Source organism: Morus notabilis, unplaced genomic scaffold, assembly GCF_000414095.1.
Source record: "Morus notabilis unplaced genomic scaffold, ASM41409v2 Scaffold789, whole genome shotgun sequence".
NCBI lineage: Eukaryota > Viridiplantae > Streptophyta > Magnoliopsida > Rosales > Moraceae > Morus > Morus notabilis.
This window is the reverse complement of record NW_010364361.1, coordinates 319,720-339,126: the sequence shown is the minus strand read 5'-3', so window position 1 is coordinate 339,126 and position 19,407 is coordinate 319,720. Positions and strand designations below refer to the sequence as shown.

At 36.4% G+C, this 19,407-nt stretch overlaps 3 protein-coding genes across 3 annotated transcripts; 1 reads left to right on the top strand and 2 right to left on the bottom strand.

Moving 5' to 3' along the window:
- The first annotated feature begins 2,092 nt into the window (after nt 1-2,092).
- LOC21406799 (expansin-like B1) lies at nt 2,093-5,163 on the top strand. The gene is made up of 4 exons (XM_010106547.2): nt 2,093-2,304; nt 2,506-2,612; nt 2,961-3,272; nt 4,687-5,163. Exons 1-4 carry the CDS (start codon nt 2,172-2,174, stop codon nt 4,888-4,890), a joined length of 756 nt encoding a protein of 251 aa, XP_010104849.1. The 5' UTR covers nt 2,093-2,171; the 3' UTR covers nt 4,891-5,163.
- An 87-nt stretch (nt 5,164-5,250) lies between these two features.
- Nucleotides 5,251-11,007, bottom strand: LOC21406798 (histone-lysine N-methyltransferase, H3 lysine-9 specific SUVH6). The gene is given in 5 exon segments (XM_024171088.1): nt 5,251-6,091; nt 6,094-6,227; nt 6,229-6,454; nt 6,457-8,862; nt 10,950-11,007. Coding segments are annotated over 4 exon segments (1,359 nt in total). The 5' UTR covers nt 6,953-8,862; nt 10,950-11,007; the 3' UTR covers nt 5,251-5,588.
- A 4,000-nt stretch (nt 11,008-15,007) lies between these two features.
- LOC21406794 (histone-lysine N-methyltransferase, H3 lysine-9 specific SUVH6) lies at nt 15,008-19,407 on the bottom strand. The gene is made up of 2 exons (XM_010106542.2): nt 19,372-19,407; nt 15,008-18,530 (listed from the first exon to the last, which is right to left on the bottom strand). Exon 2 carries the CDS (start codon nt 18,489-18,491, stop codon nt 15,201-15,203), a length of 3,291 nt encoding a protein of 1,096 aa, XP_010104844.2. The 5' UTR covers nt 18,492-18,530; nt 19,372-19,407; the 3' UTR covers nt 15,008-15,200.

Sequence of the window (19,407 nt, the reverse complement as noted above, 5' to 3'; positions counted from 1 at the left end):
TGAACATTGGTTTTTGTACACCTCCTTTTGCATACATTGTTTACACATGTAATAATACCCGCTTATGCCGTCACTAAATTTCAAAAAGGAAATACCCTTTTTCACAAACTTTATGCTCTGTCTGTATTGGTTACTTTAAAATTTAGCCCTCGAATTTTGCTCTTTATTCTGGTTTGGCCCTTGAATTTCAAAACTTTACAAATAGTATTCTACTTCCTAATCCATCAAAAAGTCACATGTTGAGTCTCTGTCACAGAATCGTTAAAAACTCAACAAATCAACCACATGAACGAGCTTGGTTAATGAAAAATCGATATTTTAGGCAATCACATCTATAAAACTACTCTTAATGCCCTTTAATCAACAAGCTCAATTTGAGATGAAGTACTTTTTTTTTTTTTAAATCTTTAAATTTATTTAGATATGATTTTTCAAAAATATTTTTGTATTAACTATTTATGTGAGGGTCGTCATTGATTTTTTTTGAGTTTGTAACGATTTTCTGATAGAATAGCTTAACACAATTGAAGTGTGATTTATAATGTTCTGTCGTTTAATAGCCAAACGGGAACTTATCAGGGGTCAACATTGGAACTAACCTTTGTATTTTTCTGGGATTGGTTGCAACTTGGTACCACGCTAATGAAGAAGTCCAAATTGGACTTTTAATAGGAAGATATATTAGTGCTCAAACCCCCAACTCTAACCCTAATCCGAAATTTGACACGAAAGGGCCCTATATATGCTTTTATTATCTAGACCTCCTTTAGTGCGTTACAATCAAACAAGATAATGGCCTTGGTGGGTGTAATATGAATTATATTTTTTATATATAAGACCATAGTTTGATGTGTTGACTCAATAAACCAATGAAAATTTTCGCTTATAGCATACATGTCTATTCTTTAACCAAAAAAAAAATTAAAAAGAAAAACGAGTTGCTATTGTTTTTCGGGTTTGATACATAGTTAATGCATTTTAAAAAAAAAACAATATATATATATATATATATATATTGACATACCACTTAGAGAAGTAATGAGGACACGGTTTCGGATTTTTAATTAAAGTCTCATTGTAGTGATATGAGAGCCTCTTTATTCTTTAGTTAGAGGAATAAGCAATGTTAGTTAAGCAAAATCCGCACGACATCAAGTTCACGGAATGAAGAAAAGGTTTTAGATTGGATGGCTTTCATTGTCATCCAAGATTTTAAATTGATAAGTTCATAGGTTTTGTCTATTGGGTGCGTTCACAGATTCGTAAGAAACTTCTCAAAGTAAAGTCTCAAACAAATCACGTTTCGGATGGATTTTCAGTCTTGTTCTGAGTAGTGTTAAAAAAAATTAATTAAACCTCTCCTATCGATTGCAACTTTCGAAAGGAATAGTTGTGTCACTCTCCAATACTTAATCATTAAAGTACATAAGACTTGGTATTAGCATAGTTTACAAACACTTTGAAGATGAAGTAACAAAATCTTCTACTACCTACACTTTAGGAGGGTGAAATTAACACTTTTTAAAATTTAAGGGCATGCTGAAACAAGGTACAAAGTCCAGGGGGTGTTTATAAAATTAATCCTTAATTAAAATTTAACCTTTGTTACCAATTGGAGTTGACTGTTACTATTTTGTATTCAAAAACGATATTGTGCAGAAAAAAGTTAGGTGTTCTAATAATAATTCTTAAGCAATGTAATTCCAATGGATTCACTCTCTCCGGTCAAATGCAATTCAATGGCAAATACTGAAGGATTATAAGTCCAAACCGGGCAACAATGGTGGAATCAAAGGAGAAATGATCACCATCTAGAATTCTGACAAAACATGGCTACAGGTAGAAAGAAACGGCAGGAAAATAGGCAAAAATTAAGCGACACGTTTCAAATACTTAGCTATAGAAAAAGATATTATCCCTTCCTTTTAAATTATAAAACAGTCTTAAGGGAGTCAATGAGGAGCTATTCCCAAGTTGCAAAAAAAAAAATGGTGGCTGCTTTCAAGCTACCACCTCACACCTTCCCACCAAGGCTCTCTTACTATAAATACATGACATATCTTGTTTTCTTTACTATCACAATAACATCCTCATTTCTTATATCTTAAAGTACTTGAGCTTCCTCAGTTCTCTGTCTCTTATTAGTTTCCCTTTCATTTTTTTTTTTGAAAATGGGGTTTGCAATTGAGAAGAAAATCTTTATTTTGCTTGGCCTCATGGTTCTCTTCCCAGCAGTTTGTACCTCTCAGTATACACCCTCTAGAGCAACCTATTATGGTAGCCCTGACTGCTATGGGACTCCACGTATGTCCATATATATATATATATATATATATATATATATTTATATATATACACTCCCACATTACACACTACTTTTACCACATTTGGTTTATTTATGTACACTCTATTCTTACATATCATTACTACAGATAGTGTTTGCATTTTAACAGAATAATAATATTAATAATAAATAATATTTGTTTATAATTTTATCGATTTTAGGTGGAGCTTGCGGGTTCGGTGAATTCGGAAGGACCGTGAATGATGGCAAGGTTGCAGGAGTCTCCAAGCTCTATAGGAATGGAACTGGCTGCGGCACATGTTATCAGGTATAGTAGTACTTCTCATGTAATATTTAACATACTATGATAATTAACACAATAATTATCCTTGTATAAGTACATGATCAATAATAATTAATGCAACATAAGAGGGCACAGATTCGATCCCGTATTGTATTAAAAGAAAAATGCAGTACAAAAAATAGCCGGCTTATAAGGTAAAGTGGCATCAAACCACCAATATCTTTGGTGTTGCTTACAACAAAATAACATATCATTTAGATATCAAGAACCATAATCATGTTGCACTAACAATATTTAAACAAGATAAAGTTCCTTACAGTACTAAAGTAACCAGCAAATTGTGCTCAAATATATATATTATTTTTCTCTCAGGTTAGATGTACAAACCCTCAACTATGCAACTATGATGGGGTGACCATAGTGGTGACTGACTATGGTGAAGGAGACAACACAGACTTCATCCTCAGCCCACGTGGCTATTCGAATTTGGCACTTCCAAATGCAGAGGCTGAGCTGTTTGCTTATGGAGTGGTTGATGTTGAATACAAAAGGGTGTCTTGTCAATACTCAGGTTACAATGTCAAGTACAAGGTCCATGAACACAGCAAATACCCTCACTACTTTGCTCTGGTAATCACATACGCCGCTGGCCAAAACGACATCACATCCGTTGAGTTGTGGCAGGTACAACATACATACAAATAAATAAATATATATGTGCATATTTCAATCCTATATCGGCTTTTATCTGGATGGACAGTCCATTTTTTAACGTAGCATGTAAAACCATAATTTAAAATTACTGATAGAAAGCCGTAACATAGTCCTTTCCATGACACTTTTATTACGTCTAATGCCAAATATTATGTTAAATTACTGTCATATAACGTTTTCTATTTCTACATATTACGTGGATGGACTCTCGATCGAATGAACGGTACCAACACTCACATATATACTTTTGAAACTATTTATGGTCTCATTTATTTCGCGGATTCGAGTTTTTAATTTGAGCTGAGATGTGATTCTGTGAGCTTTTAACTGTAATAAAAAAAGTTAGATGTAATATTTTCTGAGAATTTTTAACTAAAAACTTGAATCAATGAAATGAAGAAAGTCAAAACAACTTTGAACTAATGCCTATACATCTCCTATATGAACTATATATTTTGATATATGCTACTCTAGTGCCTAGTGGAGTGACGTCCATCTGTATGGATCTCACTATTTGATCTAAAGTGGGTTTCCATTCATGCAGAAACCAGTTAAAATGTGACAGTTATACAACCCCCTATTATATATCCTTGTGGACCCCAATGTATAATTTCACGTGGAGATTATGCCTTGTCACTTATTTTATACGCATCTCCAACCATCGTATAGCATGAGCTGTCAAAATGCTATAGAACCAGTAGGGTTTTACTGGGTTTTTTTTTTTTTTTTTTTTTTTTTTTTTTTTTTTTTTTTGTGGCTAAGGGGGTTTTGCTGATTGTTACTTACAAATTTATGGTAGGATTTACCATGCAATATGCACAAACGGACAATTGAGATGGTGAAATGTATCATGCAACCCAAAATCAAGTCACTAAATAATGAAAAGAAGCAATCTTAACTTTTTCTTTTTTTCCTAAGAAACATCAATGACTCCGATGGTTTCTTTTCATCATTGTCTCGTAGTTTTTTCTGTAAAATATTTTATTACTATAAATACTATACATCTCGTACAGCTACTATATGACAATGCGAATAACCCTATTAGGTGCTTTTGAAGAAAAATTTTGCACAACTCCGTTCCTACTCAAACTAACTCTTATTAAGCTGACATGCGTTTGTGATCCTAACTCTTATTAAGCTGACATGCGTTTGTGCCCAAGTTTTTTTTAAAAAAAAAAAAAAAAAAAAAAAAAAAAAAGTCTTAACCTGTCAAAATTTAACGCATATGAATGTGGTTAAAACCCATAAAAAAAAAATAGAAGTGCTCGGTTTTGACCTAATGTGGGGCCAATTTATGGTTTTCTATATATTAATACACCTGTAATATCATTATTGGACGAAATTGATTGATGGGCTAATGATGTTTTTGTTATTCGACCTGCAGGAGGATTGCAAAGAATGGGTTCCCATGCGCAGAGCATTTGGGGCAGTTTGGGATATGGCTAACCCACCAAGAGGCTATATCACCTTGAGGTTCCAAGTCATAAGCAGCGCAGGCAACACTTACTGGGTGCAATCAACCAATGCCATACCTGAGAATTGGGAGGCTGGAGCTGTTTATGACTCCAAAATTCAGCTCAATGATTAATTCATGCTGTGTTTCTTTACTTATCAAGGATAATTAAATAGAGAATGGAGATGTGAAATACTTTAGTTTTTATTGTTTCTTTTTTAGTTAGCTGGTTGGTTGGTGTTTAATTAGGGAAAACAATATATGCATGCCCGGTGGCGTAGGTGGGTGTGCTTTATGTTGCTTCAATAAGTAGTGGGATGTTTGTACTTGGAATTTGGATTTGGTGACGTACGACATAAATAAAGTTTGTGCTCTTTTGTTTAGCCTAGTTAAAAAAAAAATATCGTGAGGAGCTTCAGAATAATGGAACTTTTTCTACGGATTCCGAGTCTGCAACAACTAAGCCAGTTAGTTAATCTAAAAAAACATGTTTCATTCGGTCATTTTTACACCTTATTAAATGGTGTCATGTGACATGTTTGTGTACACACACATAAAGACACTACTATGAAGAAGTAAAAGTTCGGGCTGCCCGGCCCCCGGACGGCCAAAATGGAAATTTCAGTCCGGTCCTAAAAGGGGAGGATCGGCCCATCTTGGTTCTACTAGCCCTGTATTTTATAACAGCTTAAAAGCATAACAACATGGGAATATACAACACATATCTAAAAACAAAAATTCCTTTACAGGCCTGTCATTTCATTTCAAAATTAGGCAATGCATTGATATAAAATTCTCACATATCTAGAATCGAGATACATCACCAATTCTGTTCAGTACAATCTACCGGTGCATTCATGAGAACCGCAAAAGCAACTCTTCTTTATATTTCCATTTGAATCACGAACTTGATCCGCCACATAATTGTAGTGAAAAGTCAGCTCTTCCAGAGGACGAATGTTCTCCGCAGCGAAAAGCATTATGTGAGGAATTCTCTTGTCCTCATGATCATACAGGACGTTTTGTGCATAAAGATTTGGGGTGCAGCTATGGTTGATAAATCTCCCTACATTGCCGTACTCTGCCGCGTCGATGGTGAAGCCTTCACCATCCTCCACTGAACGGGGCATGAGAGTGGACAGTCCCTTCCCAAGAGTATTGTCGTTGTAGTTGTTCCCAATATTGAAGAGATACTCGCCGTTTGCCGTTCTTGCTTCAGCTTCCTTAGCACTAAGAAACTCTCCTAGGTATTCGCAAATAAAACTTCCTGAAGTAATGAAGTTTAGGGATCTCACACCCCATCCCCTTTCTTTGGTTTTGAAAATTTCGAGTTGAATTTGATACCATGCTGACTCACTCTGTTGGGACAAGAAGGAGGGCACCTGCACGACGGGCCACACTCGTAAACAAGGGGCTTCACTTCAATGATGGCCCCGTTATGGTTAAATGGGATTTCGCCTCCATTCTTGACAACACGAGCATTTTGCAGAAGCTGAGCATTGAGTAGTACAGTTGCAACCCTTGGGAGGAGTAGGTTTGCACAAATCAGGATATAGCAGGCTGGTTATGTACTTAAATCGTGGAGGTTTCTCATCATCTATGGTGTTCACTGCACGTATCGGAATTACCTCCTTCCCTTTCGAGATATCGTCTACACAGACACCCTCTCGCACCATGTATTTCTTAACCTTCTTCACTTCTTCCATGCAAGCTCCGGTTGCCCAGGAACTCTCTCAAGCTGAAACTTGAAAACCAGCTTACCATGTGGTCCCACATCCTGCCAAAACTTTTCTACCAAATAAAGCCCATCGTATACGTATGTCCTAGAAGATTTCCCCTCAGATTTCCCATCTGATAATTCACATCCACGGATCACCCAGACAGGATTCTTTTCGTACATACTGTTCTTCAGAGCAAGGTTTCCCCGTTCAAGCTTCTGATTTACAGGTTCTTTACTTGAATTCATAACATTTCCTCCTTGGCCTGTATAAATTAAGACATCCAAATAATCTAAATCATCAGCATAACCCCCTGATTCAACAATACTTGTTGCAAGGATCTTCTTACCTACCCTCACAGAATCTATTCCACCTTGAATTGGCCGATGGAGACCAATAATATGAAGCTCCACCCTGTACTGGAACTCGTCGCCGACTTCAACTCCAGGGACAGCTCCCAGTATTTTATGTGCATTCATGTATTTGTTTTTTCCTTTGAGAAAATTTGCAGCTTTACAGTCAATCCTCTTGCAAGCCTGTCCTCCTTTCGGCTAAGCTTCTTCCCGCGAGAACTTCCTATAAACACCTTGGAACAGACGCAATGTCTCCCTTACTTTATGCCGGGCAACAATGGCATCGTCGTCGTGACCTTTACTGCTTGAATCAACTCGACAAATAGGAAAAATAAAGACATCATTACCATGTGATTTTGGAACCACATGAGGATCTTTACACTCATTATGTCGAAGAGAATCCTCTTTATCTGAAATAACTAACTGACCTGCATTTCGAGGAGCAGTTTCTGGGGGAATCTTCTTTAAAGAAATTCATTTTGTGATGTTTTCATCAACCTTTTTCCTGGCAGTCACCTTTGTCTTCTGCCTTTTAACCAGATTGGTAACATCTTGTTTCTTCTCTTTACTTTCGCTCGTTCCAGCAGTTAGTTTAGACTTGCTAGCACTCATTTCCAGCCACAAAGGATTTGATGGACCCAGCAAACCATGCAGTATCACTCTGTTTGATGCAACTTCCAAACTCCCAACATCTGCTACTTGCGACTGGTTTTGAAAATCAGATGTAACTGAAAGCTTTTCATCTGGACTTTTTTCCTCGGAGTACGCTGTCTCCTTATCCACGTGTTCTTCTAAACCTTCAACATCATCATTGTCTTTTCCAACAACTGTCTCAAATTCACGGTCCCACCAGTAAAGCTTGTCTTCAAATGGAGGTTCATTATAGCTTTCTCTTTCTTCCTGATCCACCTTCATCTCAGATGATATTACATTATCATCTTCTATAGCATTCTTGTCACATTCTCGTTGAAGCTTGTCTCTTATTACTTTAGCACCATTCAACTCCAGTTCATTCTTATAAGAATCTCCAGCCAGAATGTCCTTGACTTTTTGTTTTAGATCAACGCTCACCGTCTCTGTTGAGTTTGTCATTCATTCCTGGTCTGGACTTCTCTCGATCACAGTTTTTGTTTCTCAGTGAAGCAGACACTTCCAAAGACTACATTGGTGGAACGTCCCCTAAAGTTTGCTTCACTTCACCCTTCACAGTCCTTGTCAAGGGTCTGTCATCCATGTTTGGTTCACACTTCTCTTGACCAAAAAATTTGTCCTTTGGAGAAACAAGCAATTCCAGAGACTCATTAGGTTGAACTGAGTCCCCATTTACTTTGGAGTTATTCCTTTCCAATTTAATTTTGTACAAATCTCCATCTTGAGCATCCCCTGCTGTTTGTCTCATATCAACTGCCACTGTTGAGGTTTCGTCAATCATATCACATTCAGACCTTTCTACACCAGCACTTTTGTTTTTCGGAGAAGAAAGTACTTCCAAAGACTCTTCCTTACCAAGAGAGAGAGCATTTCTTCCACAGAATGGAGGGAACTCTCGGATGGCTGAAACTCTCCTCTGAGGAGGATACTTTTTGGCGACACGCTTGATCAAATCATTGCCATTGGAAATAGTAATGGGCTCAATTGCTGGTAACAAAAATTTATGGTCTAACATATCACGAATAATATCCTCCTTTCTAGCAGCACCCACCTGACGCAAATTGCTCAACAAATCAGAAGTTCCATTCTCTAGGCCATCACCCATCCCGTCCTTGAAAGTATTGGTCAAAGCAGTTCCTGCAGCTTCAGTTGGTCTCAAGCTGACCCGTTGAGCATACCGTCCACACCCTGCTGGAAAATCACGAACAACAGAAATTTTACGCCTCTTGTACTTTGTTGAACTAACAAGGAAAGAGCACTGGCCATTTTCCATGATCAACTTTTCCAATCTATCAGAATGGTTTCCATTAACCAACATGGTCGTCCTCATTGCTTCTGATTGTAGCATAATGTACACAAACCCAAAACCCTCAAGCCAAAACAATCTGTGCTCAAGAAACCAAAAAACAGGCATAACCATAAACATAATCACTTAATCAGCATCAAATAAAACAAGAATCTTATTATCTATAAGAGTTTGCGCTCATGACCATAGGCCCAAAAGGAAATCTTACATTCTGAAAGTATAAAAATATTAATCTTAATAAAAACAAACATAAAACAATCTATCCTTCGTTACAGATAAAGGGCAATGAGGGAAGTAGTAATATCCAGATATTATGATTATGGTCCGTTTGGTTGTGGCATAGTATTCTAATTTTGAACTTGGGGGCGGGGGATTCGAACTCTTCACCTTATGGTGGAGTCAGGTGTGGTATTACCGGCCAGGCTATGCATGCAATGGCATAGTGTTCTAATTTTTATGATGTTGAAAACATTAAAACAGATTGGGACAAGAAAAAAAATGCCATGTTTTCAGTTTAAAAAAAATAAAAATAAAAAACACCAATTTCAAGTTATCATTACCAAACATGTTTGCAAAACACAATTGTATTCATTGATTCCAACATTTCAAGCCTAAGTGTATTGTTTCCAAAACGGAGAAAATAAACCAAAAGCCAGACGGCCCTGTTTCTCGGTTGAGGAATGCTAAATGCAGCCTCTCTCATACTCTTCTTCAGATGCCATTGTAGATTATTGACAAGTGTCTTTTAGATTTTACCAAAATCTTGAGCTTATTAACAAGGCATCCTGACACTATTTATTTATTTACGTAAGTGCCACCGCTTTTAATTGAATGGTGACTTCTTTTGACCTCGTTCATTTCACCTATTCGAATTTTCAGTTTTAGATTTTTACGGTTAAAAGCTCTCAAAATTTGTCACATCTAATTTTTTCTGTTACAGTTAAAAGCTCTCAGAAAATGTCACATCTTAACTCGAATCCGCAAAGCGAACGAAGCCTGTCTTCTAATTTTCTTCTTACTTTATTTGTGTCTTTTTTACTTTACCACTACTATATTGTACTTTGCTGATTGTCTATTTCTTCTTCTTTTTCTTCACATTTTTAAAAAAAAAAATATATCATCCTCTCCATTTACCCTTACAAAAACTTTTCCCCTTTTGATTTCTTCCCTTTTATTTTTGTTCTTTTACTCAGTTGTACTATGCCAATTCCTTTGGCTTTTTTTTTTTTAACTGATTCCTTTGGGTTTTTTGGTTTTAAAACAATTCTTTTAGTTTTCTTTTCTCTTTTCTTTGCTCTCTTTTTTTATCCTCTTCTTTTATTTTCATTACTTACACTACGGTAGCGACCTAGTTAAATATGGATTTAACTTTCAACATAAACCTTATCGAAAAAACATCCAAACAAACGATGTCAATAAAACTTTTTCCCAAATTTAAATCACAAATATACACACACACACAAATATACACACACACACACACAAATATATATATTATTTGCCGTGTATTTTAATAATATGATAAAATATACAAGCTAAAAAAATAATATGATAAAATAGTTCGTCAAAGAAAAAATGTTAAAATTGTATTTAAATAGGTTTCGCTGATCCCCACTAATTGTAAAAAATAAAAACATCAAGATGGACTTTCAAAAAAAAAAAAAAAAACATCAAGAAGTAAAATGAGAATTAGACAATTAGTTAAAATTACAACGCAAGTTTTTACCATAATCATAAAAATTTAAATTCTTTTTTTTTTATTATATTGTTTTCTCTGACGTAAATTTATTTTTCAACTCAATTACTCAACTAGACTGCAGCCTATTGCAAACAACCAACCAAACAGGGACCAAATAGCAAAAGTGTTGGGCAAAATAACGAAACGAAAATGAAATTAGCTAAAACACGAATGAGAAAACCACAGAAATCCCTCTTGTTCGCAAAACCGAGTTCAAGATTAGACAAACTCCGACCTAATTTCATCCAGGAACAGTACAAACAATACAATAGTCACAAACGGTCAAAATTCCACCAAAAATTACGCCCAAAAATAAAGCGAGAGATTCAAAAATTAAAGCACGAACTGTTCCAAATCACTAGCTACCGCGATCACAAGAGAAAGAATCGAAGAAAAAGAAAAAGGAATGGCAGAGTTAAGAGATTCACCTGGGTTTTCCAGAGAAATCAACGGGCAGCGATTGGCGAAACCGAGTGATGGTACGAAGGTAGAGAGAGGGAGAGAGATAGAGATATTGTGTAGTTGTAGTACAGAGAGAATGGGTGATTGGTCAATATTAAACTATCCTTAAAAAAAACACAAACTTTTCCAATGTTACAAATTAAAAATTAATGACACAAAAAATTCATTTTAATGGTATTTTGCAGGTTTTTTAAATCAAAATCGTAAGTTTAAGGGCTCTTTAGAATTTATATTCAAATTATAATTTTTTATTTTAACCTTTAAAATTTAAATTTTTTATTAAAAAAAAATATTATAGTAAAATTAATAATTTGAATTTGAGTATATAAAATAAATAGATTTCTTTTTTATTTTTTATTCATGGGTATTTTAAGTATTTTAAAGTTAAAACTGTGTTGACTGTGGAAATGTATAAATTTAGATATTAAATCGAATTTGAAATAAATATTTGGCCTCCATTTATTTCACTGATTTAGTTCAGTTCAACCAGTTTGAACAATGAGCGCAGTTTGAACTCATATTTGGTAAGCACACAGTCCAAATTATATCCCCGTTTAAACTGTCTAACTTAGAGTTTAACTCTCCTAATGTTCAATTGTTCAAACCATTTTCGAACAATAAAAAGATGTCAACTCTCTTTGCTTTTTACATCTACCAAGCACACGAATTTTATTCCATGTTCGGATTAAAATTTTAAGTGCTTGTCCAAACACCAATCAAACTATAATTTAAACCATACAGTTAAAATTTTTCTGTTTAAATACAAAATTCAAAATATTAAAAACTAAAGGTATAGTTTTTTTAATGGGAGTTTCTCCGGTATTCCCTCCTTTTTAGAACACTGGTGTTCCTTATTTTCAACCGTTAGATCTGGTCAAAATCACACCAGATTGAAAATGTCTGCAAAACAAGCAGATGTCAATGGGGTGACTATAGTGCCTAGTGGTGTCCATCTATATGGATCTCACTATTTGATCTAAAGTGGATTTCTATTCATGCAGAAACCAGTTAAAACGGAAAGTAGCTCGCTATAGAACCTGCTATTAATAAGGGATGTCAATGGGACAAAGTAAATGGTGCTCTGTCCCGTTCTTAATGGGAGTGGGTCTAACCCATATATATTGGTTTGCAGTGCGGGTCAAGACTCGTAAAGTTACGATTCAGGACGGATCGAACTAAATCCGCCCCATTACGTTATTTAAAAAATAAATAAAAACAAAATAAAAGAAAACATCAAACTTAGTCGTCACTTTTATTTCCTCCTCTTCACCCCTAAATTCAACTTAACCCTAACCCTAACTCTTTCCTCACCTTCCCCGGCTAATCCTCCGCCAACGCTTCCGTCCGAGCTGGTATGTATTGAACGCTTCTAACATCTCTCTCTAATATTTAACTTTCTCAAGAAGTTATATGTGCTTGAGGTGGAAAAAATGTGTAGGTAAAGAATAAAGTATAGTTAGGGCAATAAAAGGTATTATATATAACTATTGAGTTATAAAAAAAAAATCAAATAGCGTGCAATAATGATTACTTATTGTTTAATTCTATAAAAAGTATTACATAATGTAATTTTGATGTTTTTTTTTTTTCTTTGCAAGTTCTAAATGAGAATATTAAGTGGGGATGATGATAATACTTAAAATGTTAAACGAAGTGTTGCTAACCGCATTGATTATATTTAACCATTAGACATCATGTAAACTTATGTTTTTTTTTTTCCTTATAGAAATGAATTCTACTGGTCTTAGTCCCAAGAAAAAAACATCAAATTATCCTCTCCTCATTCAAAAAGGGTAAAAAAAAAAAAGAAAAAGAAGAACATGAGTTGACCAATTATAAGGACAACTTTAACTATATCTAACTCAGCAACAAAAAAGAAAAGACCGGGTCACGGGGCAGGATGGGTGCCCTGCAGACCCGCTTGTTTATATGTGGGGCAGGTCATCTAAAAACCCGCTCCGCTCCACCCCGCCCTATTGACATCACTACCTATTATATATCCTTATGGACCCCGGTTTATAATTTTGCATGGAGATTATGCATTTGCCACTTATATTATACATATATTCTCCAACCATCATTTAGCATAGATAGCTGTAAAAATGCTTTTGAACCATACTAACAAACTTATCGCAGGCTTTCACTCAGAATATGCTCAAATGGACAATTGGGATGGTGAAATGTGCCGTGCAACCCAAATCAGAGTCGCTAAATAATGGAAAGAAACAACATTAATTATTTTTCTTAAAAGAAAAATCCACGACTCCGATTGTTCCTTTTAGTCATTTTATTGTAGCTTTCTCTGTAAAATATTTTATTACTATATACTATACATCTCGTGCTACTACTTAAGAGAATGCGAATGACCCTACCTATTAAAAGAAGCTGACATGCGTTTGTGATCCAAGTTCTTTTTGGAAAAAAAAAAAAAAATGCTTTAACCTAGCAAAATTTAACCCATATGAATGTAGTTAAAACCCATAAAAACAAATAGAAGTGCTCGCTTTTGACCTAATGTGGGGCTAATTAATGGTTTTCTATATATTAATACACCAGTAATTTCATTATTGGACGAAATTGATTGATGGTTTAATGATGTTTTTGTTAATCAACCTGCAGGAGGATTGCAAAGAGTGGGTTCCCATGCGCAGAGCATTTGGGGCAGTTTGGGACATGGCTAACCCACCAAGAGGCTATATCGAATTGAGGTTCCAAGCCACAAGCAGCGCAGGCAACACTTATTGGGTGCAGTCAACCAATGCCATACCTGAGAATTGGGAGGCTGGAGTGGGGCTGTTTATGACTCCAAAATTCAGCTCAATGATTAATTCATATTATGTTTATTTATGAAGGATAATCAATAGAGAAGATAAATTATATTAATTGTTATTACTTATATTTTTAATTGTTTCTTTTTTAATTAGCTTCTGGTTGGTTGGTGTTTGATTAGAAAAAATGATAGTTGCATGCCGGGTTGGCGTAGGTAGGTGCGGTTGTTGGTTCAATAATAAGTAGTGTCGGAATTTGGATATGGTGAGATATATAGTGCATGAATAAAGTTTGTACTCTTGTTTAGCTTAGTCAAGAAATGCCTCGAGAATCTAACTTTTAATACCCAATTCCGAGTCAGCAACAACTATACTATGCCTGTTAGTTAATCAATAATATATATATATATATAATTCGAGTTTTTAATTTAAATTTTAATATATATAGAACATGAATAAAGTTTGTATTCTTGTTTAGCTCAGTAAAGAAATGCCTAGAGAATATAACTTTTAATACCCAATTCCAAGTCAACAACAACTATACTATGCCTGTAAGTTAATTAATAAAATATATGTATATATATATATATAATTCGAGTTTTCAATTCAAATTTTGTGCGGCAGCGAGAGACTCTTCAGGTACGCCTAAGATCATATGGACAGGTTCTGTGACTGCTCAATCCTCATTAGAGGCTGAAACTCTAGCTGCTCTCAGGGAGGGGAGTTCAGTTGGCAGTTTCTAAAGGATGGCAGAGAGTGTGCTTTGAAGGTGATTGTAAAGAGCTCTATGATGCTCTTCATGCTAGATCTCCATGTCCAGATTGGATGATTTTAACTTCATTTTTGAAGATTAACCGTTCACTTCGCTGATTCGAGTTTTTAATTCGAATTGAGATGTGATTTTATATGAGAGCTTTTTACTGTAGCAAAAAAGTTAGATGTGATTGTTTGTGAGAGCTTTTTACTGTAATAAAACTCGAATTCTAAACTAGAATCAGCGAAATGAACGGGACCTCTTTAACTAGTGCTCTAGATGTTGTTATGTCACCTTTGTATGGGTTCCTCGTAACTGCTAATATGGTCTCTCACCTGGTTTGTAAATGGGCTACCTCTGCTAAGGTTCTTGGCTTCCTAGTATAAGTTTCTTGGGTTTGCATACTTGTCTATGCTAATATCATTACCCAGTGGAAAAATTACATATTCCACAACAACAACAAAAAAGCCTTGCAATCGTTTATGAAAGTAGAGTAGTCGTCGTTTTTCATTAGTGTATGAAAGTAAGAAGCTAAAGACTACTTTTTGAAGGTAATTTACAACTCTTCAGCCTAAAAGCATAACATGGGAATATACAACACATCTGAAAAGAAAAATTCTCTCTTTACATGCCTGTCTAAGTGATTTCATTTCAAAACTAGGCAATCCAAACTTCCAAAGCTAGTCCGCTCATTCTCAATACAATCTACCGGTGCATTCATGGGAACCACAAAAGCAACTCTTCTTCTTTATATTTCCATTTGAATCACGAACTTGATCCACCACATAATTGTAGTGATAAGTCAGCTCTTCCAGAGGACGAATGTTCTCCGCGGCAAAAAGCATTATGTGAGGAATTCTCTTGTCCTCGTGATCATAGAGGACGTTTTGTGCATAAAGATTTGGGGTGCAACTATGGTTGATAAATCTCCCTACATTCCCGTACTCTGCCGCGTCGATGGTGAAGCCTTCACTATCCTCAACAATTTCGTCAGAAGCGGACACTGAACTGGGCATGAGAGTCGACAGTCCCTCCCAGAGAGTATTGTCGTTGTAGTTGTTCCCAATATCGAAGAGATACTCGTCGTTGCCAGTTCTTGCTTCTGCTTCCTTGTCACTGAGAAACTCTCCTAGGTATTCGCATATAAAACTTCCCGAAGGAATGAAGTTTAGGGATCTCACACCCCATCCCCTGTCTTTGGTTTTGAAAATTTCGAGTTGAAATTTGATACCATGCTGACTCACTCTGTTGGGACAAGAAGGAGGGCACCTGCAAGACGGGCCACATTCATAAACAAGGGGCTTCACTTCAACGATGGCCCCATTATGGTTAAATGGGATTTCACCTCCATTCTTGACAGCACAAGCACATTTTGCAGAATCTGAGCATCGAGTAGTACAGTTGCAACCCTTGGGAGGAGTAGGTTTGCACCAATCAGGATATATCAGGCTAGTTATGTACTTAAATGGTGGAGGTTTCTCATCATCTATGGTGTTCACTGCACATATAGGAATTACCTCCTTCCCTTTTGAGATATCATCTACACAGACGCCCTCTCGGACGTTGTATTTCTTAACCTTCTTCACTTCTTTCCATGCAAGCTCCGGTTGACCAGGAATTCTCTCAAGCTGAAACTTGAAAACCAGCTTACCATGTGGTCCCACATCCTGCCAAAACTTTTCTACCAAATAAAGCCCATCATATACGTATGTCCTAGAAGATTTCCCCTCAGATTTCCCATCTGATAACTCACATCCACGGATCACCCTGACAGGATTATTTTCGTACATACTATTCTTCAGAGCAAGGTTTCCCCGTTCAAGCTTCTGATCTTCAGGTTCTTTACTTGAATTCATAACATTTCCTCCTTGGCCTGTATAAATCAAGACATCTGAATAATCTAAATCATCAGCATAACCCCCTGATGCAACAATACTTGTTGCAAGGATCTTCCCACCTTCCCTCACAAAATCTATTCCACCTTGAATTGGCCGATGGAGACCAATAATATGAAGCTCCACCCTGTATTGGAACTCGTCTCCGACTTCAACCCCAGGGACAGCTCCCAGAATTTTATGTGTGTTTATGTATTTGTTTTTTTCTTTGAGAAAATGTGCAGCTCTAAAATCAATCCTCTTGCAAGCCTGTCCTCCTTCTTTCGACTTAGTTTCTTCTTCCTGCAAGAACTTCCTATAAACACCTTGGAACAGACGCAATGTCTCCCTTACTTTATGCCGGGCAACAATGGCATCGTTGTCTTGATCTGTACTGCTTGAATCAACTGGGCAAATAGGAAAAATAAAGACATCATTGCCACGTGATTTTGGAACCACATGAGGATCATCACGCCCATTATGTCGGACAGAATCCTCTTTGTCCCAAATAACTAGCTGACCTGCACCTTGAGAAGCAGTTTCCGCGGAAATGTTCTTTAGAGACTTTCCTTTTGCGTCATTTCCATCAACCTTTTTCCGGGCAGTAATCTTAGTCTTCTGCCTTTCAACCATATTGATAACATCAAGTTTCTTCTCTTTACTTTCACTCTTACCAGGACCAGCAGTTAGTTTAGACTTGCGAGCACCCATTTCCTGCCACAAAGAATTTGATGGAGCCAGCAAACCATGCACTATCACTCTGTTTGGTGCAACTTCCAAACTCGCAACATCTGCTACTTGCGACTGGTTTTGATAATCAGATGTAACTGAACACTTTTCATCTGGAGTTTTTTCCCCGGAGTACACAACAATCTCCTTACCCACGTGTTCTTCTGAACCTTCAACATCATTATTGTCCTTTCCAACAACTGTCTCAAATTCATGGTCCCACCAGTAAAGCTTCTCTTCAAATGGAGGTTCATTACAGTTTTCTCTTTCTTCCTGATCCACCTTCATCTCAGATGATACTACATTATCATCTGTTGTAGCATTCTTATCACATTCGTGTTGAATTTTGTCCTTTATTACTTTAGCTCCATTCAGTTCCAATTCATTCATGTAAGAATCTCCAGCCGGAATGTCCTCTACAGTTTGCTTTAGATCAACATTCACTATCTCTGTTGAGGGTTTGTCATTCATTCCTGGTCTGGACTTCTCTGGATCACAGCTTTTGTTTTTTGGTGAAGCAAGCACTTCCAAAGACTCCTTTGGTGGAACATCCCCTAATGTTTGCTTCACATCACCCTTCACACTCCCTGTCAAGGGAGTGTCATCAATGTTCACTTGACCAAAAAATTTGTTCTTTGTAGAAACAAGCAATTTCGCAGACTCTTTAGATTGAACTGTGTCCCCGGTTACTTTGGAGTTTTTCCTTTCAAATTTAATTTTGCACAAATCTCCATCTAGAGCATCCCCTGCTGTTTGCCTTACATCAACTATCACTGCCTCTGTTGAGGTTTTGTCAATCATCTCACATTCAGACTTTTCTAGACCAACACTTTTGTTTTTTGGAGAAGAAAGCACTTCCAAAGACTCTTCCTTACCAAGAGGAGAAGCATTTCTTCCACAGAATGGAGGGAACTCTCGGATGGCTGAAACTCTCCTCCGAGGAGGATACTTTCTCACAACACGCTTGTTCAAACCGTTGCCATTGGAAATAGCAATGGACTCATTTGCAGGTAACAAAAATTTATGGTCTAACAGATCAGGAATAATATCCTCCTTTGTAGCAGCAACCACCTGACGCAAATCGCTCAACAAATCAGAAGTTCCATTCTCTAGGCCATCACCCCTCCCGTCCTTGAAACTTACATTCTCAAGTATATTGGTCAAAGCTGTTCCTGTGGCTTCAGTTGGTCTCAAACTGAGCCGTTGAGCATACCGTCCACACCCCGCCGGAAAATCACGAACAGCAGAAATTTTACGCCTCTTATACTTTGTCAAACTAACAAGGAAAGAACACTGGCCATTTTCCATGGTCAACTTTTCTAATCTATCAGAATGGCTACCATTAACCAACGTGGTTGTCCTCATTGCTTCTGATTGTAGCATAATATACACCAAAACCCAAAACCCACAAGCCAAAACAATCTGTGCTCAAGAAATCAAAAAACAGGCATAACCATTAATATAATCAGATCAAATAAAGCAAGAATCGTAGTATCTACAAACTCATAACACATAGGCTTTTCTACATTCTGAAAGTAATAAAATATTAATTTTAATAAAAACAAATATAAAAGAATCTATCCTTCGAAACAGATGAAAGACAAGAAGGGAAGTAGTAATATCCAGATATTATGATTATGGCCCGTCTGGTTGTGGCATTGTTCTCATTTTTACGATTTTGAAAACATCAAAACAAATTGGGACAAGAAAAACACGCCATGTTTTCAGTGTGTTTATTTATTATATTATATTATATATATAGCCAATTTTCAAGAGAGCATTACCAAACATGTTTTGCAAAACACAATTGTATACACTGATTCCAACATTTCAAGTCTAAGAGTATTGGTTCGGGCTCCAAAACAGAGAAAATAAATCAAGAGCCACAAATCCCTGTTTCTCGGTTGTCAAACAACGAAAAACAAAAATTGCAGACGACCAAACAGGCACCAAATAGCAAAAAATGTTCGGCAAAATAACAAAACGAAAATGAAATTAGCTAAAACAGGAAAGATAAAACCCCATAAACCCCTATTTTCACAAATCCGAGTTCAATATTACACAGACTCTGATCTAATTTCATCCAGGAGTAGAACAAACAATACAATAGTCACAAACGCTTAAAATTCCACCAAAAATTACTATAAAAAAAAAACCGAGAGAGATATTAAAGCACGAACTGTTCCAAATCAACCAGCTACCGAACACAGAAGAGAAAATTCGAAGAAGAAAAATACAAGAATGGCGAAGTTAAGAGATTCACCTGGGTTTTCCGGAGAAATCAATGGGTAGCAAGGGG